General features: G+C 53.3%; 1 protein-coding gene across 16 annotated transcripts in view; it reads right to left on the bottom strand.

The window, feature by feature from the left end:
• MAPK8IP3 (mitogen-activated protein kinase 8 interacting protein 3) overlaps positions 1-19,371 on the bottom strand; it is a 50,497-nt gene that overhangs the window by 6,893 nt on the left and 24,233 nt on the right. For 4 of the 16 annotated variants that reach the window (XR_005657782.1, XR_005657784.1, XM_039884892.1 and 1 more), the window contains 12 exons: positions 16,686-16,830; positions 12,886-13,132; positions 12,031-12,133; positions 11,662-11,780; positions 6,442-6,453; positions 5,496-5,513; positions 4,094-4,151; positions 3,615-3,767; positions 2,593-2,674; positions 1,193-1,323; positions 653-709; positions 400-570 (listed from right to left, as the gene is read on the bottom strand). Coding sequence is in view for 9 of the 16 variants with exons in the window: in XM_039884892.1 (XP_039740826.1) it covers positions 400-570; positions 653-709; positions 1,193-1,323; positions 2,593-2,674; positions 3,615-3,767; positions 4,094-4,151; positions 5,496-5,513; positions 6,442-6,453; positions 11,662-11,780; positions 12,031-12,133; positions 12,886-13,132; positions 16,686-16,830 (1,296 nt within the window). In the remaining 7 variants the exon portion in view is untranslated. Of the gene's footprint in view, positions 1-399; positions 571-652; positions 710-1,192; positions 1,324-2,592; positions 2,675-3,614; positions 3,768-4,093; positions 4,152-5,495; positions 5,514-6,441; positions 6,454-10,864; positions 10,943-11,661; positions 11,781-12,030; positions 12,134-12,885; positions 13,133-15,235; positions 15,362-16,685; positions 16,831-19,371 lie in introns of those variants that run through there. The other 12 variants (XR_005657786.1, XM_039884898.1, XM_039884899.1 and 9 more) reach the window with 8 other exon arrangements.

The following is a 19,371-nucleotide window of genomic DNA, read 5'->3' as shown; positions in this document are numbered from 1 at the left end:
ACCCAAACCTGGAGAAAGACTTCCTGTCAGTTCTAAGAATCCTTACGGAGCACAGGTATGCAGGATCAGGCTGAGGTAGGGCCTAGACCCCCTGCTTGCAGCAGTGAGGTACTCAAGAGAGGGGCGCAGCCTCCTGGGACCAAGAAGAGGGACTGTGGGGGAGTAAAAAGGGACAGCAAATGTTCCCACTAGGGGCTAGAGGGGTGCGCAGTGTGTGCTCAGAGAGGCCATGAGCCCTGATGCCTTCCTTGGCCAGGGCCTTTCCCATCATGCACTCCATCCCCTAGCACAGTCCCAGAGCAGCCAGGCGAGGCAGGTCCTGCTTCAGCACCCCAGGGCCACATGCCTCCCCTCCCCATGGGGCCAAGGGGAGAAGCAAGGGAGGGGTGGGACACTCACTCATCAGGGAAGAACTCCAGGGGCCGGCTGCCCGCTGAGATCTGGCACAGGGCATGGCTTCGGCGCTGGCTGAAGCCCGCTGTGGTGGGCGACTTATAATGAATGTTCACTGAAGGGTAGGACCGCTTGGCCGGAGGGGGGCTGGACGAGGAGCTGAAGAGGCGGCTGAAGCTGACAGCAGAGGCACAGGAGGTGAGGGGTGGGCCTGGGGTAGGCCTCCCTGACCCCTCCCCAGTCCAGTGCCCAAACTCACAACTGCCAGATGGTGGACTTCTTCTTCTCCTGTACAGATGGGTGCTCTCGGGATGCTCTGTATGGGACGAGCAGGGAAGGAGCCCAGCTCAGCCACTGCCCAGTGACATCCACCCACCTACCTTGGCCAAACCATGTGCACCGCGCTAAGCCCCACACACTGCCCAGCCTGACCACGTCCCACTCCTGCTGGGCCCCCTCTTGCCTCCCTTGCAGGGGACCCTTGACCTGGAATCACTGGGAATGGAGCATTAGAGGGGCTCCTGGGCAGGTCACTCAGAACGGAGGGGCCCTGGCACGCCAGCCCCAACGTGCCCCAGCCCTGCTCTAGCCCCGGGGCATGTGCTTGCCAGGCCAGGGCTGCAGCAGAGGCCCAGTTCTCCTGGCCCTCTGCAGGCTCCCACCAGGGAGGCCCGGCACCCTTCCAATCCTCTCAGAAGAGAGGGAGGTGGGGTTCAGGTGATCCTCAATTCCATTGCCAGGACCTCTTACAGCTACCACAGCTCACATATGGAGATGGGAGCACATTGTTGGGACCCACCTGATCATCTCGGTCCACCGCACAGCCTCCTGAAGCTCCATCAGCCGCTCCTTGTACTGGTTGCGCTCCATGAGCACGCGAGCCATCTCCACCCGCGTGAAGCGGCGGCGCTGTGCCATGGGGATCTTGTCCTACAGGGGAGAGATGCTGCTGTTCAGCCAGCGAGGGGCCAGCTGGCAGTCAGTCTGGCGCCCTCAGAGGCCAGGTCACACCACGCTTCCTCTCAGGCTGGTCTCCGGGTGTGGGCTAATCCAAGTGTGGATTCCCACAGACCCTCAAGCAAAAGGGTAGGGAGGGTGTGGGCAGAGGGACAGGAGACGTGGAAGTCTACCTGTCGACAGGGCCACCTTCTTTCCAGAGGGTCACAGGATATACTTGAGGGGTACAACAGTGACTTTTCCTACAAGTCCCTGGACACCGTGGCAATCCCAAATGCCTCTGGTCAACATTAACAGGTAGGACTGGTCCAAGGTGGAACCGCAGGAAGAGAGGTTCTAGGAAAGGACCAGTGAGCAGGACCCGAGGTCACCACGTTCAAGGGGGTTCTGGTGGATCCCCCTTGTGAGGGGTTTACTATTGGTGAGTTGGGTGGCAAGACCAAGTCTACTTCTGCAAAGCTGTGCCCTGGGCAGCCACAGGCTGACCAAGGAGCGAGGGGGCCCAGTGGGGAGCTACCAGGCGAGTGAGGCATGCACCTTCCCCATGCAGCCCCCACCATATGCAGCCCAGACCCCACACAAGCAAGCAGAGGCCCCGAACAGGCATCTCTTTCCTGTGCCACATGGGAAGGGGCTGGGGGAGCTCCACAGTTCACCTGCAGCTTTGTTTCTCTCCTAGAGTATTTGGAGTGAGGGGCTGCACAGGATAGGCAAAAGGAGCAGCTACTGTTTCCTGAGGACCTGCTGTTTGAGCCACATCCTGACCCAAGCATTATGTGACCCCAAAAATAACAGCAAAGGAGTGGCGAGGTCCAAATTCACTTGGGGTGAAGCCCCATGCCTGGCCCTGCCCAGGGAGCAGAGGGACCAGCTTTCCTCAGTACATTCCATGCACCTCAAGGGGAAGGTGGGGGCAGATGAACAGTCTGAGGTCCTCACAGTTGTTCTGTCTGGAGACAGTGCTGACTGATGCTATTTCTGTGCCTAGCTCTGCAAGTTGGAGCATATGGGGCAGTGGCTGCGTTGTGAAGGCAGGGAGACCCTGCTTGTGACTGTGCAAAATGCATCCACTAGGACCGGGGGCTGAGGGGGGCTGGTTCTGACTTCATGACATCCTGGGGGGGATGCTTCTGGGTGACACTGTCACATAGGTGGGGTGAGAGGGGTCCAGAGGCCCAGAAGAACGAGCGTGTCCCACCCCACAGCCACCCCCCATGCCCACATGTTAATAGTGGAATATACCAATTCTGTACAGAGATAGCTGCTTACATCCTCCCCCTCTTCTTTGGGTTCGCGGCGGGCAGTGATAGCCTCTGACTTCACTCTGCAGGACAAGAAGGAAGCCAGGCAAGGGTGAGAGCCTGCTGGGTGCTGGCCCACAGGCTGTCTCGCCTCTCAGCCAGGTTCTGGGCTCTCCCCTCCAATTCTAGGCCCTGAGCATTCCTGCCAGTGACCTGGGGATGGGTGGCCCTGAACCCCTGCTGATGTGTGCCCTGAAGCCCAGACATCTGTCCTGGCTGCTCCAGCCAAGGAACAGGACTTCCCCTCAGGGGTCAAGCAATGTTGAGAAGGTAGAGACAGCTATTCCTGAGCATGGGAAGCTCTGGCTTCAGGCAAGCCCAGAGCAGATCTGGTTCCCAGGGACAGGAGATCTGGTTCCACAGGGACAGGAGCCACCTGCCTGGGGCCCTCCTCTCACACCTCCCCATTCCCATTTACCACTCCAGGAGAATGGGGTGAGAATCAGGCTGGAAGAGAAAGGCTATAGGGAAGAGCAGACTGTGGGGGAGGAGACCCCAGAGCTTCTCAACCGGGCTGCATGGCCGAACCTTGGCTGATCTAGGGATGGGGAGCAGAGGGGAGCATGGGATACCAAGGGCAGGCCGCCCTCAGTCCTCCCCTCCCTCCTCCTGAATGAACTGTAATGGTGTGAGAGCAGCAGGAAGGCCCCGCTGGGCCACCAAGGATAGAGCACCCAAGACAGTGGGGAGGGGCTGGCGGATAACACAGAAGCTGGGTGGGTGGAGTAAACATGAGATACAATTGAGACAGAACAGGAGGCTGAGAGGTGAGCATGCAAAGTGGGCCACTTTGGGAGGGAATGACCTATCTGGGTATAGCTGGCAGAAGAGATGCCAGAACCCACCCCACCCCCAAACGGAGGGAGCTGGGCGTGGGGATCTGTCCCTCCATGACAGATGACCTTGCCTCCTCTGGGAGCCCCTCCCTACAGCCAGGCAGTGCCTGCTCCCAGCCCTGCTCACCTCCTGAGCTCCTCCTCCAGGTCCTTGATGCGGCTCTCCAGCCTTAGTTTGGCCTGCCTGGCCGCTTCCAAGTCCCCCTTCAGCACCTCCTGCTCCCCTGACAGTTGGTCTACTTTGGCGATAAGGTCATTCTTCACCACGTTCAGAGCGTTTCTTTGGAAAGGCAGAAAGATCAGAGTTCCATGTGAACTAGCATATACGTTAGGTGATGGGGGTCTCAGAGGGGTCTGCCCGCACTGCGTATCTGAGAAAGCACATCCTGGTCCAGAATGTGGCAAAAAGTGGTGATCACATGCCCCAGTTAAAGGCAGTGGCCATGCCGTACTCTCTCCAGGAGGGGTGAGCTCAGCTGTCTGGGTCCAGGTCCTTTCTGGTGGCCACCCTCGGGGCTGGGCTGGCATAGTTGTCACAGGGAGGCCCTGGTGGAGGCCCTGGTGGAGGGCTATCTCAGCAACCATGGCACTAAAGAGCATTCTTACTTGGTTTCCAGAAGCTGTGAGTTCTCCAGCAGCAGATTCCCCACTTCCTTGCCCATTCCTGAAACAAAAGGTGTGGAGGTATTGTGCTTACTGAAGGCAGACCCTGATGTCACCACACCTGCCTCAGAATAACAAAGATTCTCTGGGGGTGACCCACCCCTGGGAAGGCCGATGAGAGGGCATAAAGGCCAGAGGTCCAGTCTGCAGGAAGACCAGCTGCAAAGGGAGGCCAAGTAGACCATGGGAGAGGACTCTGCTGGCCTTCAGGCGGACTCTCCACCCAGCAATGCAGTCAGAGATGGATCTGTTGTGTGCGAGCCCCAAGGGGGTCCCAGAATGGCTTCTGGATGGCACTGATCATGTCCCCACTGCCTTGATGGATGCAAGAGCCCTGGGCTTACATTCTGGACCTTGGAATTGGGTTCCCATAGCTCTGTACAGACATGAAGTCTGTGTACCAGCAGGGCCTAGACGGCACCAGCCTGAGCGACCCTGAACTGTCTCTGTGCAGGCACCTCAACCTCCACACCCATCCTAGCATTACCCTTTTCCCCCACCCTGTGGTTTCCTGGCCCACCATGAAGCAGACTCCTTTCAGAGCTGCTCCCACCCCAAAGGAATGGAGGTTAGAGGTGTGGTGATAGGAACAGAGAAGATAGCACGAGATGCAGAGAACACCTGGCCAAGGTGATGGGATGGCCTCATGGCAGGTGCAGCCCTCCACTGGGGACAGGAGCAGAACTGGTGGGACCTGGTCTGAGGCAGTGGGGTCAGCAGAAGACACAGGAAGGAGTGGACATGAAAAGGACAGTGCTCCCTGGGGCCAGTGCCCAGAAAGGCTGACCTGACTCCTCTGTGATCAGGCCCCAGAGTGGACCCCACAAACTGAGCTCTCTGCAGGCATGTCGCAAAGCCCCCAAAGTATTGAATCTAATCCTTTCAGATAGCCCCTCCTATTCACTTCCCTCTGTGGTCCAATGCAACCATGAGACAAGATGCACACAGCAGGCTCAGCTGAGGGTTCTGCTTGTCTCCATTCTCTCCTCCTTGCCTCATACAGGGCCTGCCTCCCCCTTGGATGGGATGGAGCAGGCACCAGGCTTACCTCGAACAGGCTCAGGGGTGCACTCAGGGGCCAGCCTGCCTGCCCTGAGCTTATGGGAGCTCAGAGAGACTGGGGCTGCCCTGCCCCTCTTCAGTCCACCAAGGGTCTACTCTGAGGGAGGCTGCTGGAGAGGTGAGGCGGAGGCCCCCAGTCCTTACTCCAGAAATCCCTGCTGACCCCACTGTAGTCCCACCATGCAGAACAAAGCAGACAGCTTATGAAACATGAGAAGTGTCGGGCAGACAAAGGAAGCCCGAAATGGGACAAACACATATTCAAACAGGGCCGTGGCCTTACCAAAAAAATCATCGCGCACTATGGGAGCCATCCCGGTCCCAGGTCCCACGGGGAGATGGGCAACCAGGGCGGGAGGAAGGAGCAGGGAAGAGGAAGGGAGAGAAAACAAGCGCATTAAGCCCTGTGTGGTCAGCAGGTGGCGGGTATTTTAGGACTACTTCTTGCTGGGTTAGGGGTGGATGCAGGAGCAGGATAGGAGGGAGCTGGCTACTCCTTCCAGAAAGTTTATCCTTGGATTGTATAGATCACCAGGCTAAAAGCACTTGCAGTGAGGTGGAAGGTCACGGCAATGCACTGACACCTTACACCACAACCATGGGTGGTGAGGGGTGGGTTAAGGACAGCAGTCCCTGCAGGGAGGGAGAGCTGTGCCCCGGACCATGTGCCTTTGCATGCTTTGTACACCGCGGAGGCCGCACATGGGTGGGTGGGGCCTCAGAACCTCCTGCTGCAAAACAAGAAAGCAGGAGCTCTCACCACCTGCCACATGGGGAGAGGACCCCTGAGCTGCACTTGGCAGGGGCCTGACGGGACCCCTAACTTCTGAGGTGCACCTGACAGAGGGAAGATACTGTAGAACTAGGCTGGCAGGCCTTGTCCAGGTAACTGTCCTCTGCTTCTAATGGCTCTGTAGAACCTTAAGAAATGGCCATGGGGAATTCTTGGCCTTTGAGAAGATGAGGTCAGGGCACAGCTTCTCCCTCAGATGTCAAGGTCACCATCAGTGGGCTAGTGGAGCAAACCAAAATAAACTCCGAGCAACGGCAGGCTGGTGAGCAAAAGCACATGTGCCTTAGTGGCCTGGAACGGAATCAGGAGGAGACAGGCTGCACAGCCAGCAGTGACTGGAGTGTGACAGCATCAGGGAGTGTCCCTGGAGCACCACCCCACTCCACCCGGACTTCACTGTGGGGAAGAGTGGGCCCAATCTGACAGAGATACACACCTGAGAACTCTCCTGGGGCCATGTCCAGCGAAGCACAAAGAGACGGGGAAAGGAAGTGACAAAGGTCAATTGGTGACTGAAACCAACAAAATAAAGAAATTCTTATTAAAGAAAAAGCAACAATGATCAGCCATTTCTATGTTGAAGGGCATGAAAGAATATGAGCAAATGTCACCAGGCCTGTGGTGACAAATCCCACTAAGGGCAGAATCCCTAAAGAAAGAGGGAAGTCAAAATGGAATGTCCCTCAGTCCCTGGGGGGCCCAGAGCACCCCACATACCTGGAGTGGGTGTGGGAACCTAAAGCCTGCTTACCCCATCCCCATTACCCACTCATCAGGAGGGCCAGCCCTCCACAGACCTGACAGCTAAGGCCTGAGCGTGTGTGTATGTAAATGGGTCTGTGTATGCATGCTTGTGCATTGAGTGGCTGTGCACATGTGCATGTGTGTGGTTGAGGATGGATATATGTGTGTGGTTGTGCGTGAATAAGTGGTTGCGTATGTCTGTGTAATGGTGTAGTTGTGCATAGGTGTGTGTGCATGTGCATGGGTGAGTGGCTGTGCACATATGTGTGTGGTTGCACGTGGGTGGGGTACCAAGGGAGTCCAGCCACAAAGGCGCACCCAGAGTGACAGAGCTCTCTGACAGATGTGCACTTAGCATTGTGGGGTCCCGTGGCCAGCCCAAGTCTTTCAGGACAGGCACGACCGCAGGAAAGGGGTAACCAGAACACAGGGCCCCACTGTGTAGGGAAGAAAACACTGAGTTAGAGAGCAGAGGTAGGGGCAGGGCGTGTGTGGCTGGCCATGTGCTGTCCTCACATGGGTCCAAACCACTCTCTGATATCCAGCTGAAGATCTGATGAGACGATACTGTTCCACAGGTTCATTTCACACAGAAAAGAAGCGGTATAAAAAGTCACTTGACTTAAATAATGAAATACATAAATTGTTGTGGGAATTCAAATAAAGAAGTGCATCAATTCAAAAGGGCCCTCACTTATTTCTCCTTGCTAGGGCAACCACTGTTAACCTCTGATGTTCTTCCTCTTAGACATCTTTCTAGATAGACATCGAGTTTTAAAAGACAACATCACAGCCACGTTATCTATCTTCTTGGGCAACCTGCTTTCACCTAACACCATCATGGGACTGTGCACGTCAAAGACCCTCCATCACCTTGAATATTTCTATATAAGGGCTGTCCCATCATTTACTACGGCTCTCATTCCTTTGGTAGCTATTTAGGGCATTTATGGGCATGACCACCCAGGATACCACAATGCACACCATCATGTGTGGGCAAGGTGGCCCTGTTTGAGAACCTGTGGTCCTGCTCACTCTGAGTCTCCAGCTGCCACCTCACACTCCAGTGGCACTCCACCAGGTGCACAAGTCATCTTCCACCAGAGCTGCTTCATTTTTGTCAATAATTTAAGGAAAAAGAGTTATCTCTATTTTCTCTTAATTTTCTTATCTGTATTATTCCTGAAATTGAGCATCTCTTCATGTTTGTTAGTATTTTCTGTGAATTTCCTATTTTATCATCTGCCCATTTTCTATTTTACTTGACTTTCAGTTATAATGATGATCACACACACACACACACACACACACACACACACACACACACACACAATTTTCATGTCAATATTTTCCTCTATGGCTATGACTATGCAGAGAGACCCAGATTATGAAAATACTCTCCAATATTCTTCCAGTCCCATCATCCTTGTATTTTTATGTTTAAACCTTTAATCCACCTCGATATTCCTTTTGTGTATGGTATGGGGTTGGGAATCACACCACATTTGTCAAGTATGAGCTCCCACAGGGCTCCAGGTCTGTCCTCAGCTCTTCGGCAGGCACTCACAGAGTCACTGGTTAACCGCGGTCCCAGAGCTGTCTGTTATCATCATCATGGTTTGACAAAATGCTGATATCTGGAGTGACCATTCTGCAAACCTGTTTTTTCTCAAAAATTTCTGGGCTATTCTTATACATTTACTTTTCTGGATGACCTTCAGAATCCATTCATACAGTTCCAGGAAAAAAAACCAACTGTGTGGGTCTTTTTACTGGAACTGAATGAATTCATGTACAAACAATGGGCTGATCTGTGATGTCACCTGACAGATTTACCTAGCTCAGTCTTTAAGTCTAAGAACATGTCATAATTCTCTATTTATGTGAGGCCTCTCTTATGTTCTTCAATTATGTTTTCTAACTCTTCACATAGGTCTGTCTATGTCAGGGTTATTTCTAGACATTTTCTAGGTCCGGCTGTTCTGTGGGTGGGACCTGCTCCTGGACTCGTGCAGAGGAGCATGAAACTCAGAGCAGCCTGTGTAGAGCTTCAGATTCTAAGTGATGCACGGCAAGTTGCTTAGCTTCTCTGAGCTTCTGTTTCCTCGTTTGTGAAATGAAGATGCCATGGGGGACCAGGACTCCCATTACTGACATTTGCTTTAGCTGATCCACACTCTGGTGATGGGGTCCCTCAGGTGAGGGGACTAGAGTAGACCCCAGCTCATCCCTTCACCCCCGGCATCAGTGCTCCAGCAACAGGTCACAACAACCCTTGACCTTCCTCAGCTCCTCAAGGCTGCGTGACTTTCACACATTCATTTTCCTCTAGGCTCTGGAAAGGCACCAAAAGCTCCATCACCCGAGGGCAGGGTCTCATTCCAACCAGATGGCCACCATCCTGCAAAGTATCGCAGTGGAAGTGCTGAGCACACAGGGACTCATGCTCTGTCACCGTATGAGAAAAGGGTCTTGGTTTCCAGTTCCTCAGAACAAAGGCCCATCGGATGTACTGGTTAGGTGCACCTCCAGGGATTCAATGTGCGTGACTATGTTACAGTTTCGACCCCCATGCCTTCTAACTCTGCTGATATGTGGCCTTTCAGCAGCCACAGCCAGCCCAGTGGGTACAATTGCCGGAAGTGACAGCCAGGCCCCACCCCTACTGGAATGAATGCAAATCCAAGGCAAGCACCCTCTGGGAACTCAACATGTGGCCATCAAGAGTCCACGCCCTTCACCTTGAGGTTCCTACGTCTAGAAATCTGTCCTAAAGAAACCATCAGAGATGTGGGCAAAGATGTATGCCTGCAGGTATCCATGAGAGCAGTATTTAAACAGCAAAAATGAGAACTGAAAGAGAAATGATTAGGTAACTTACAGTCACACAGAGGAAACAAAGTTAAAATGTGTAGAGGAATTAGGGGTTCAGAGAAATGGTAACATCACCCACAAAGGATAGGCATGAGCTGACAACCCATGTCCCCTGTGTTCCATGGAACTTGGGAGGGTGTCATCAAGACATGAAAACACACATCATGGCATGGGGGAAGGTGCCTTGGTTTTTACTCTCTCCTTGGCAATTTTTGATATTTTTTTAATATGATCATAAGCATGTATCATTTTTCCAAAAATTAAAAAAACACCTAAAAATAGAATATATATGGTATTATCTGAGTTACATATAAAGAATAGAAGGATGTCAAAATATTAGAAGTGACTGCCCCAATTAGGTATTTTCTGAATATTAAGTTTCCATATACTCTGAAATACATTTTTTACAATGCTTATGAGAAAAATTCCATTAAAAATATATACTGCTAAAAGTGGACATATTGTTCCTGATCTTAGACAGAAAGACTTCAGTTTATTACCACTGAGTCTGGATGTACCTTACAATATTGAACTGTACACTTAAAAATGGGCAAATTTAATGTGTATTTTACCACAATTTAAAAACTAGCTGAAAAAACTTCCATCTCAGGCACAAGGTACTGAACACCACAGACAATGATGCTCCCTGGTGGTCCCCCTACCCCAATTAAGACAATCAACTTATGAGACCAATCAAGAGGTGGCCCCAAAGCAAAGAAAGTGACAATCTGCCAGATCAAAAACGCCAGCCAGAACCTTCCATGCGGGCCCAGGCCCGGCAATGTCTGTAGCTGGAGGGCTGACCAAGCCATTGGGAGCAGCGCTGTCCAAACAGAGGGGCCCAGACTGGCTCCAAAACACCCTTAAGTCCCTGCATGGCGAACATCAATGTTAATCAGTAGAGTGACAGCCACAGAAAGACTAGCAATAAAAACTTTAATCTGAGACAGCAACGGCTCTGCCTACTCGGGCAGCAGATGACAAAACATGGATCATGATGTCAGAGGCAGCCCTCAAAGATTCTGGAAGTACCTGGAAGACTCCTTATCACCCTGTGCTACAACTTGTCACGTGTGCAGCTGAGGCAGCTGCCCTGGTTCCAGATGCTGCTCCCACCTGAGCAATGAGGACAGAGAAGCCCCCTTCCCCGTGAGCCACTTAAGTGGAATCGTGTGTGTGGAGGGGACCAACAGAACCACTGCTCCCCTGAGAAACAGCCACACTCTGTCCTTGAAGCTCACCTTGCTGGGGTTCTGAGTGGGGAGGAAGAGCTGAGCTGCAGCCCCTGAGGTCCTGGAGCTCTTCCTGCAGCAGGGCTTCTGGAACAAGGCTGTTTCTCAAGACTCAGGCTCCAGACACATGGTTGGGGGCAGGGGTCCCCAGGGGTCAGGGGCAGGGGGATAGACGGTTAGGGACAGGAAGAGGTTAAACCCCACTGAGAGACTCCTGTGGTGACACTTCTGACTTCCCACCTGCTGCACTGGATAGCCATGCAGGAGGCCCTCGGCTACCAGCAGCCACCTGGCAAAAACCAGGCTTTCTACACATCTGATGGCCGTCCAGGGATGGGAGGAGCAACCAAGAGTGAGTCCATATCGGGTGGCTGGCTCTGCGCCCACCTCAGACCCTGGCACAGGGAGCTGGTGGACACCTGAGGTGCTGAGGGCGCGAATGCCCTTGTCTGGGCATTTTCCTTGCAGAGTGGAGGAGCTGGCCACAGCCCCCTCCTAACACACTCCTAGAAAGTGGACCGCCTGGGCAGAGGCTGGACAGAGCTGGGGCTGAGTGCTAATGCACATGGGTTTCTTTCTGGGTGAGAAAATGTTCTAAAACTAGATAGTGGCACAACTCTGAGCACACTCATACCCACTGAACTGCATATGCTGTAAGTGGCTGAATTCTACGGTGTGTAAAACATATCTCAATAAAACTATAAAGAGAAGTTCCTAGTTCACAGCAGACAGAGACTTTGCTTTCATTACAAACAAAACCAGCAACAGCCCCAGGGCCCTGGGATCACGGGACAGGTTGTGTTTACCTAGTAGGTCAGCCCCTTCGTCCACGTCCCCGATGACCTCAGACCCTGCAGTCGATAGCTCGTGGTACAGGGAGTCAGTGTTGATGCCAAAAGCCTTGTTGACGATCCCCTGAGTTGGGCTATGAAGACAAGCAGCAGGGAAGAGCAGGGTGAGTGGGCAGCATCAATAGGCCTTGTGTGGGGACCCTCTGATCCCCCCATGGGTGCTCAATGCCAACACTGCTTATGCAGGCATGACAGGAGAGGGTGGGTCAGTGCCCTGGATGTTCTCCCACTGGTGGAGGCTGTGAGGGCACCCTCACCAAAGGTACCAACTCCCACTGTGAATGCCTCGCCCACCAGGACCTGGGCCCTGGGCTCAGTATGTACCTGTTGCCAGTGCGGTCCAGGCGGGGCTCCCGACCCATATCCAGTTCTGGAGTGGAGTCGATAATGTCTTGAACATCAGACCACTCGTCACTGCTGCCCATGCCTGGGGGACACAGTGGGACTGGGGTCAGGGCGATGCCTGGTAGTTCTTTGCATTACTTAGGCTGCCCCCTGGCCCCATGTCTGGAGATCCTTCTCAGACCACTGCAGGGCAGACTGTCAGGAAAGGGCTCTTCCCATACTGGTGGCTGACGGGGGCATCCCCTGGAACTGTGCCTCCTTCTCATGACCATCTGAACAGGCCAAAAGTCCTGATTTTTCTCCTCTCTTTTCTCTAGTTAGATTATGTTTGCTGAATGACGATGCTCTATTGTAAGAAGCTGTTGTGTCCCTCACATTCATATGTCGAAGCTCTAACTCCCAGAACCTCAGAATGTGGCTGTATTTGGAGACAAGGGCTTTAAAGAGATGATTATAATAAAATGAGGCCATTAGGGTGGGCCCTGATCCCATCTGTGTCCCTATAAAAAAGGGATTATGATGCAAACACACAGAGGGGAGATGGCATCTACACACTAGTGGGGCCTCAGGAGAAACCAGCCCTGCCGACACCCTTGATGTCTGACTTGATGGTCTCCAGGACTGGAAAAAATAAACATCTGTGGTTTAAACCACACAGTCTGTGGTGTTTCAGTGGCTTGAGTGGCCTAATAAATACATGTACCAAAACTACAATCTGTAGGAGGAAGAGAAATCTCTCTGGACGAGAAGGCCAAGAAGGCGGGAGAGCAGGTGGCAGGTGGCGGGTGGGTGCACCCCCTTCACGAGCCCAGGGTGCGCCAGTGGCCGAGGTACCTATGCTGACGTTGCGCATCTCCTGTGTGACCTGGACCTCCATGTTGCGGCTGTTCCGCTTCTCCCGAGTCCGCTTGCTGTTCTTGGTGCCAGCGCCATAGTCCCCCAGGGGCTGTAGGCTCTCATTGAGGGGCGTGACTGCAGCCGAGGGCACGGAGGACGTGGGTGTGTTGGACTTGGTGCCTGTGGTGCTGGGTGTGGCAGCCGCTGAGGACTGGCCCGACTCAGACATCTCATCTTGTGGACACTAGGGCCAAACATAGGAAGAGGGGAAGCTCATCGTGCGAGTCACCGCCCCCTGCAGCTCCAGGTGAGGCCACGCAGAACGCAGAGGTATGAGGCCTCTTCACTTGGCTTCTTTGCCACTTGGCCACAATAAAACAGTGCCCGGACTGGAAGGGACAGGAGGACCCCTATTTTCCAGTTACTTGGCTTATCCAGCCGCTGCCTCTACTTCTCCAGAGGCAGCTGTCACATTATTTAAATAGTTTAGATCGGGGCTTTCAGCTTGCGCACTCCCCAATGATTCCATGTGTGATGGACATGAAGCTACATAGATATGGCAGGCAACCCTTTGCAGCCAGTGGGTGGTCAGAAACAAGTTGCAGCCCTGAGTGGACAGAGGGCTCTAACAGGGTCAGGATGGAGGTCTTCTGACCCAGTTATCACGCTGGTGTGTAGCACTGGGCAGCTGTCCCACCTGCTCCTGTGTCCTGCTTCTCGCCCTGGCCACAGTCAGAGGCTGTGAAGGGGCGCATCTTCCCAGTTCTGCCAGTCATGGCCTCCCAAATAGAGAGACCAGTGGACACGTAATACTTAACCCCACAACTCATCTGGAACAAAGTCTGCTGTACGCAAATACAAACACATTGAAATTTCACTTCCACAGAATGGGACATCCCTGAAACATTCCAGGAGTGAAAAAAAACTAGATTATTAAAAAGTGCAATCGACAATTAAGAATCTCATGGAGAGAACACTTACTTGAATAAATACAGGACGTGAAACAAACACATACTTCGGTCTTTCCTAGTGGAACTATTAGACAATCGCAATAAAAACAGGCCCCACTCCTCTATTAAACTAATATCAATAACCCCTGACTCACCCCAAGCAGGTGCCCTGGAGCCTCCCAGCAGCCTGTGGGAGGCAGTTCCCCTGAGCTCTGCCCCCTTCCAAGGCGCTGAGAAGGAGCACGGCCTCAGGAGGGGCTGAGGCTCCTGTGGTGGGGGTGCCGCTGAGAGGTGGCTCATGGGGTTTACCCAAGTCACCTTGTGGTACCAAGTCACACGGTTTCCTCAGAGCGCACACTTCTGGGGGAACTTTCTAACAGAGAAGGGGCTGATGAGGGGGCTGTCTGGCCCTCTACATAGAGCTGGATGAACACCAGAACCAAACTTACACCTACCTGTTAACCAGGAAGGGCTGGCCTCTAGGTGACAAGGAGCCAGAGCTGGTTGGGAGGCTTCTGAGATTTGCCTTTTCCTGACCCTACTGATCATGGCCAGGCCCAGGGCAAGACGCTGCCTCTCTCTGGGATGGCTATTTCTGGCTTAGTTTAACAGGCTCCTGAGACTTCTCTGCCAGGAATTTCAAAATTACACATCCTTCTCTAGGCAGGGCTCTCGACCTGGGAGGCGGTATCCCCGGGGGATGCCTATGATGTTCGGAGACATTTGTGGTCACCGCCGGGTGGTGGTTTGAGCGCTCTTGGCATGGAGCGGGTGGAGGCTAGGGGTACCACTCCACATTCCACAGTGCATAAGGTGGCCCCAAAGCCCTGGACTGTGGGTGTGCTGAGGCGAGAAGCCCTGCAAAAGAGCCTGTCCCTCACTCCCTAGAAGCCCCTCTGTCCGAACATTTCTGTTTGGGTTTGGGTTCTACAGCCTAGGGCCAAACTGAGAAGAAAAAATCCTTTCCTCTTCATAGCACCACATACACTGAAAGCTGTGATGGCTCCCTAAGTACTGTCACTCCACATCACAGGCACCGAGTGTCCCATGGAGAGCGGACCCTCTGCTGCCGTCTGGTCCTGTGCTAGCACCTGAGGAGATATGGGTGCAGAAGACCGGATGCATGGGAATTCCAGGAAGACCGGGGAGGGGACGTGTGGGAGGACCCCTCACAGAACCACACGTTTTCCGGACCACCTTCCTCACTGGCCACGTTCCCCAGCCTGTCTGTCTGCGACTCTCAAACTCGTGTCTGTGGATTTTCCACGGGCCTCCTTGATCCATGTAATCACAGTGGGGAGTTCTGCGACATAACCAGGCCTCCCCCAAGCTCCCCTAGCTCTGTTACCTATGGGCCACCACTTACCCACGGGACACTCCCCCTGGCCACCACTTACCTAAAGTCAAACCTCTCAACCTCCTAAACATCAACGTGTAGCAGTGACCTCCAAATGCAAAGAACCCAAACTCTTAGCGGTCTTTCCTCACCATGAGTAGCCACAACTGTTTGGTTAAAACACTGAAAATACAGTATATAAAAACAAACAAACAAAACAAAACAAAACAAAAACAAAAAATTAAGAAATTAGAAAAACCTTAAAACCTAGAACATGAAATTAAACAAACTTAAATGTAATTGTTTAAAAAAAAAGTAAAAATTAAATGAAATACACCTAAGGACTAAAACATAAAACACTATGATTTATTAGTGGGAGAGAAAACAGCTGTTGTGAGAAGAAAAGCTGGCTCAGACATGGGCAGAAGGAGCCCCGAGTGAGAGACAGAGGCCCCTAAGCCTTTCTGAGGCTCATGTGGCTTCTTTAAGAGCTTCTGGGGAGGCCCTAGCTGCAGGCCCAGTTTGGGTGTGAGTGAGAGTGAGTCCAGCCCCACAGGCCTCTGCCCTTCTTCTTAGCCCCACCCTCTGGCCGGATAGCCTATTACTGGCAGTGAATGCCCGAGGTCAAATGTCACAGAGACATGCTCACTCCCTGGAACAAGAGCAGAAGCGAGTGGGGTCACTTTCTGACAGAGCTGATAGCTTGCAGCCACCTCATGCAGGCAAGCTGGACATTCAGAGGCAGAGGACAGTCAGCAAGGCACTACAGCAGGAAGAAAGCTTCCAGGATGTCTGAGCCCCACGTCCACAGCCCAACCCTGCCCAGAGATCAAGGCACTTTGCCTCCCGCAGGCATCTTCCAATGGCCTCTGTGGGAAATCCACCAGCTCCAGGTTTGCCGCCTTCACCCCTAAGGGTGGCATCCTTACATGGTGAGGGGTCAATATCCTGTCCTGCCACAGCCTGCCTTCACCAAACAGGCTAAGCTCACAGAACAAAACTGGCTGCAAGAGGCCAGGGCCCTGAACGAGTGAGAGGCCATGGAAAGTTCCTGCCTTTGGCTTTTTCTAGGCACCCCCATTTCAGTTTGATTTCGCCTTCTCGAACTCAGAGAACCAGAAGCTGTTAGCATGGACAGGTGAGTGAGAACAGCCAGAAAAGAGAAGCTGCCTCTTGGTCTCTGACTCTCCTGATTGCAGACACCAGAAGCACAATGCATTCTGGGCTGAAGTCCAGTTTGGCCACAAGGCTCATACTTTGCGCTGTGTTTGGAGGACGGTCACTAAGCTCAGCCCTAATAGATGCAGACAGGTCTAGCCTAGACAAGTAGGTAGCAATGGAAGGCCACGATCGCCCTGAGCTGGTTAGGTTTCTCCATTGCTGTCATATCTGAGGGAGGGGTCCCAGTAACCCAGGGGAAGCTGCAAAGGGTTGTATGAAAAGAATGGGCTTTCTGAATGGACATGGGGCAACAGGAAGAAGACCCCCACTCCATGGCACGGCTACAAAACCTGGTAGCTGGAGCTGAACTGCAGCTGGCCGAGGTCACTCAGGTGCCAGTGGTCCCCCGAAGGCACGAGTTTGCCCCCCATCTGTGCACGTACCATGCCGTCGGTCAGGGGGAAGACATTCAGAGAGGTGGGGCGCTCCTTCCTGCTGAAATGTAAGGGAGAGGACAGGAAGCGGATGGTTAGACAGTGGCTCGTGAAATGAGAACTGAACACTCTTCCTGCACATGCAGATGCCTATTCTGCAGATGGAGATGCTCTACATGACATCCCTCCCCTGGCTTGGGGACAGAAAAGTCAGCTGTGGGGAGGGCGTGACCTTCTGGGTAGCCTGTCACACACAGGGGACTTCCCATTCCCTCTGATCTAGAGCTAATCCTTAATCAAAGGTGTTTGCACATTCGAGAGAATCTGCTGCACTGTGAACTGGGATCCTGTATAACACTTCCCCATCTGCTATGCTGTGATTTATCATTTTCAGTTGTTTTGATTTTAACAGACAGGTATGTATGCTAAGACACTCCACAGCAGTGCTAGTGAGGAGCCCTTCGACATCATGGCCAGCACTGACTAGTTCCTCAGAGTGGCAACTGTTACGATGACTGTCTTCCTACGTGGAGCCCAGGTTCATGTCTTAGAGCCAAGCATAAGGAATCAACCTCTGCTGGCCCTGTTCTGTTCCTTGTCCTCAGCATATCCCAAGGCCCCTGCACCCACTCCTTTACTGTTTTTTCATGAGACCTTCTCACTGAAAAATGTTTGAACAGACCAGCACAGAGTAAGAGGACCCTACCCTTCTGTGGGTGTCACCTCTCTACAGTCCCCTGGTCACCTTTCTCTTGCTCTCTGCCTTCTTCCAAATTGTCTTGGAGCACCGACACCAGAGAGGGATTCTTTCCAAGCGATACTAGGAGACTGGGAATGTCGGGTAGTCTGTACTTGTAAGAGTGAAGCTCAAAACCGCCTGCCGTGGGCTCGTCCCTGAGGAGACACTGCGTGGGCCTTAGTACCGGTATGCACAGAGACCTTTCTCTGTTGGAGGCTTCAAGTCAAGCACCAGGCAGTGAAGCCCAAGCCAGCTGCCATCCTGCTCTGGGGAAGACACACTGCACCCCAAAGACTGTCATCCACACTGCTCAGAGCTGTTTAGGCCAAGAAGTAGAGTCTCTCACACTCAGAGCTCGATCCCCAGACATGGCAGTGGGAGGAGCAGCAGCGGGGCTTCCTCAGGGGTCCCAAGGAGCCAGTCTAGAGGCTGGACTGTTCTCAAGAGAGAAGATGGAAGGATTCCTTTCTGTACTTGATGGATGCAGGTGATGAAGAAGGGGAGCAGAGCAGCCTCCGCTGACCTGAATTGACTATGGCCAGGTAGGTAGCCTCATGAAGTCCAACTCTTGGAAGGGGTCTCTCTGGCTGGGGCCCCCGTGCAGGAGGAAACATGGAGTCTATGAGTCAGAGTCCTGCTTTATCCCTTTTGGGACCAGCTCCTCTGTCCTGTTCAGGAAAATGCTGCCTTCTGCAGAGGAGGGTCCCCTGGAACTGTTGGGACCTGGCTGTGCTGTCACAGGAGCTAGTTTGTGATAGGGACATAACCAGAGAAGCAGCATGCTCCCAAGGGGCTAGGGCTACCGATGCCTGTGGGGGTCAGCCAGAGGGGCATGTTCAGGGCCTAGGTCTCTCAGGAACTGCCTCACCAGCCCCCATTACTTGTGACAGAGAATGCTTTTTCAGACATGTCAATTAGGAGCTGAAGAAACTCAGATCTTAAGAAAGATGTCAAATTGGGAAGCTCTGAGTCTGCAGATCTATCAAGACCTCAGGGGCCCACGGCTCACTCGGGCTCTGACACAGCCCACAAGGTCCAAGGCATCTGGGAAGGCAGCTGCTGCCATGCACTCAGCACATCCCTGGAGGTGGGGGCCAGGCCAGGACGCGACTCCTATCTGTTCTCTCAGAGGCTCCCAGCCTGTCCTGTGCCCACTTTTCCTCCTTGGGGCATCAGAGGCTGGTATGGGTAGCCCCTCCCCTGGCCGGGTCTGACCTTGGATGAAACGTACACAATGGGCCCCTCGGCCCTAGGCAAGTGCAACCCTGGCTATCACCAGATGCTACAGGGTGATGATAGGGGAAGGGTGTGGGTGTCCTGCCTCAAAGGACAGGGGACATTGTCTATCACCTGCTTCCACAGCTATGCAGACACACACCACACCTGGAGACAGCCAGACCACTCTTCCTCAACAGGAATCACGTCTGGTCATCTCTTTGCTGCTCCCCAAAGAATCGCAAATAAGCCTGTTCTCTGAGTTCTGTGAGCACTCATTGGGCATCGACTGATGGCCCAGAGCCCTGTCTGAAGCTTGGCCATTGTGTCCACACATTACATTCCTGCAACTCCCTTGGGAGATACCAAGACTGACCCACTTCAGAGGCGGTCGCCCAAGGGGTTCACGCTGTCTGCCTGTGGGGTCATGGTCACACCACTGGCTCTGGGCCCAGGGCTCTAAATGACCAAGGTAGGCTGTCTGACACCAGAGCACAGGGTTCCCGCCCCACTCACCAAGGCAATGCCAGCCCTGGGCTTTACATGCACCGCCCAGGCTGTGGACGGGTGGACATTTGCTGAGTGGGATCCCTGCACCACTAACCTACTCTGGGACTGTCTCAGGGACCTCAGGCCAGCCTGCCATCT

The sequence above is a fragment of the Pteropus medius genome, unplaced genomic scaffold (assembly GCF_902729225.1).
Source record: "Pteropus medius unplaced genomic scaffold, Ma_sr-lr_union100, whole genome shotgun sequence".
Taxonomy (NCBI): Eukaryota; Metazoa; Chordata; class Mammalia; order Chiroptera; family Pteropodidae; genus Pteropus; species Pteropus medius.
This window is presented reverse-complemented; position numbering and strand designations above follow the sequence as displayed.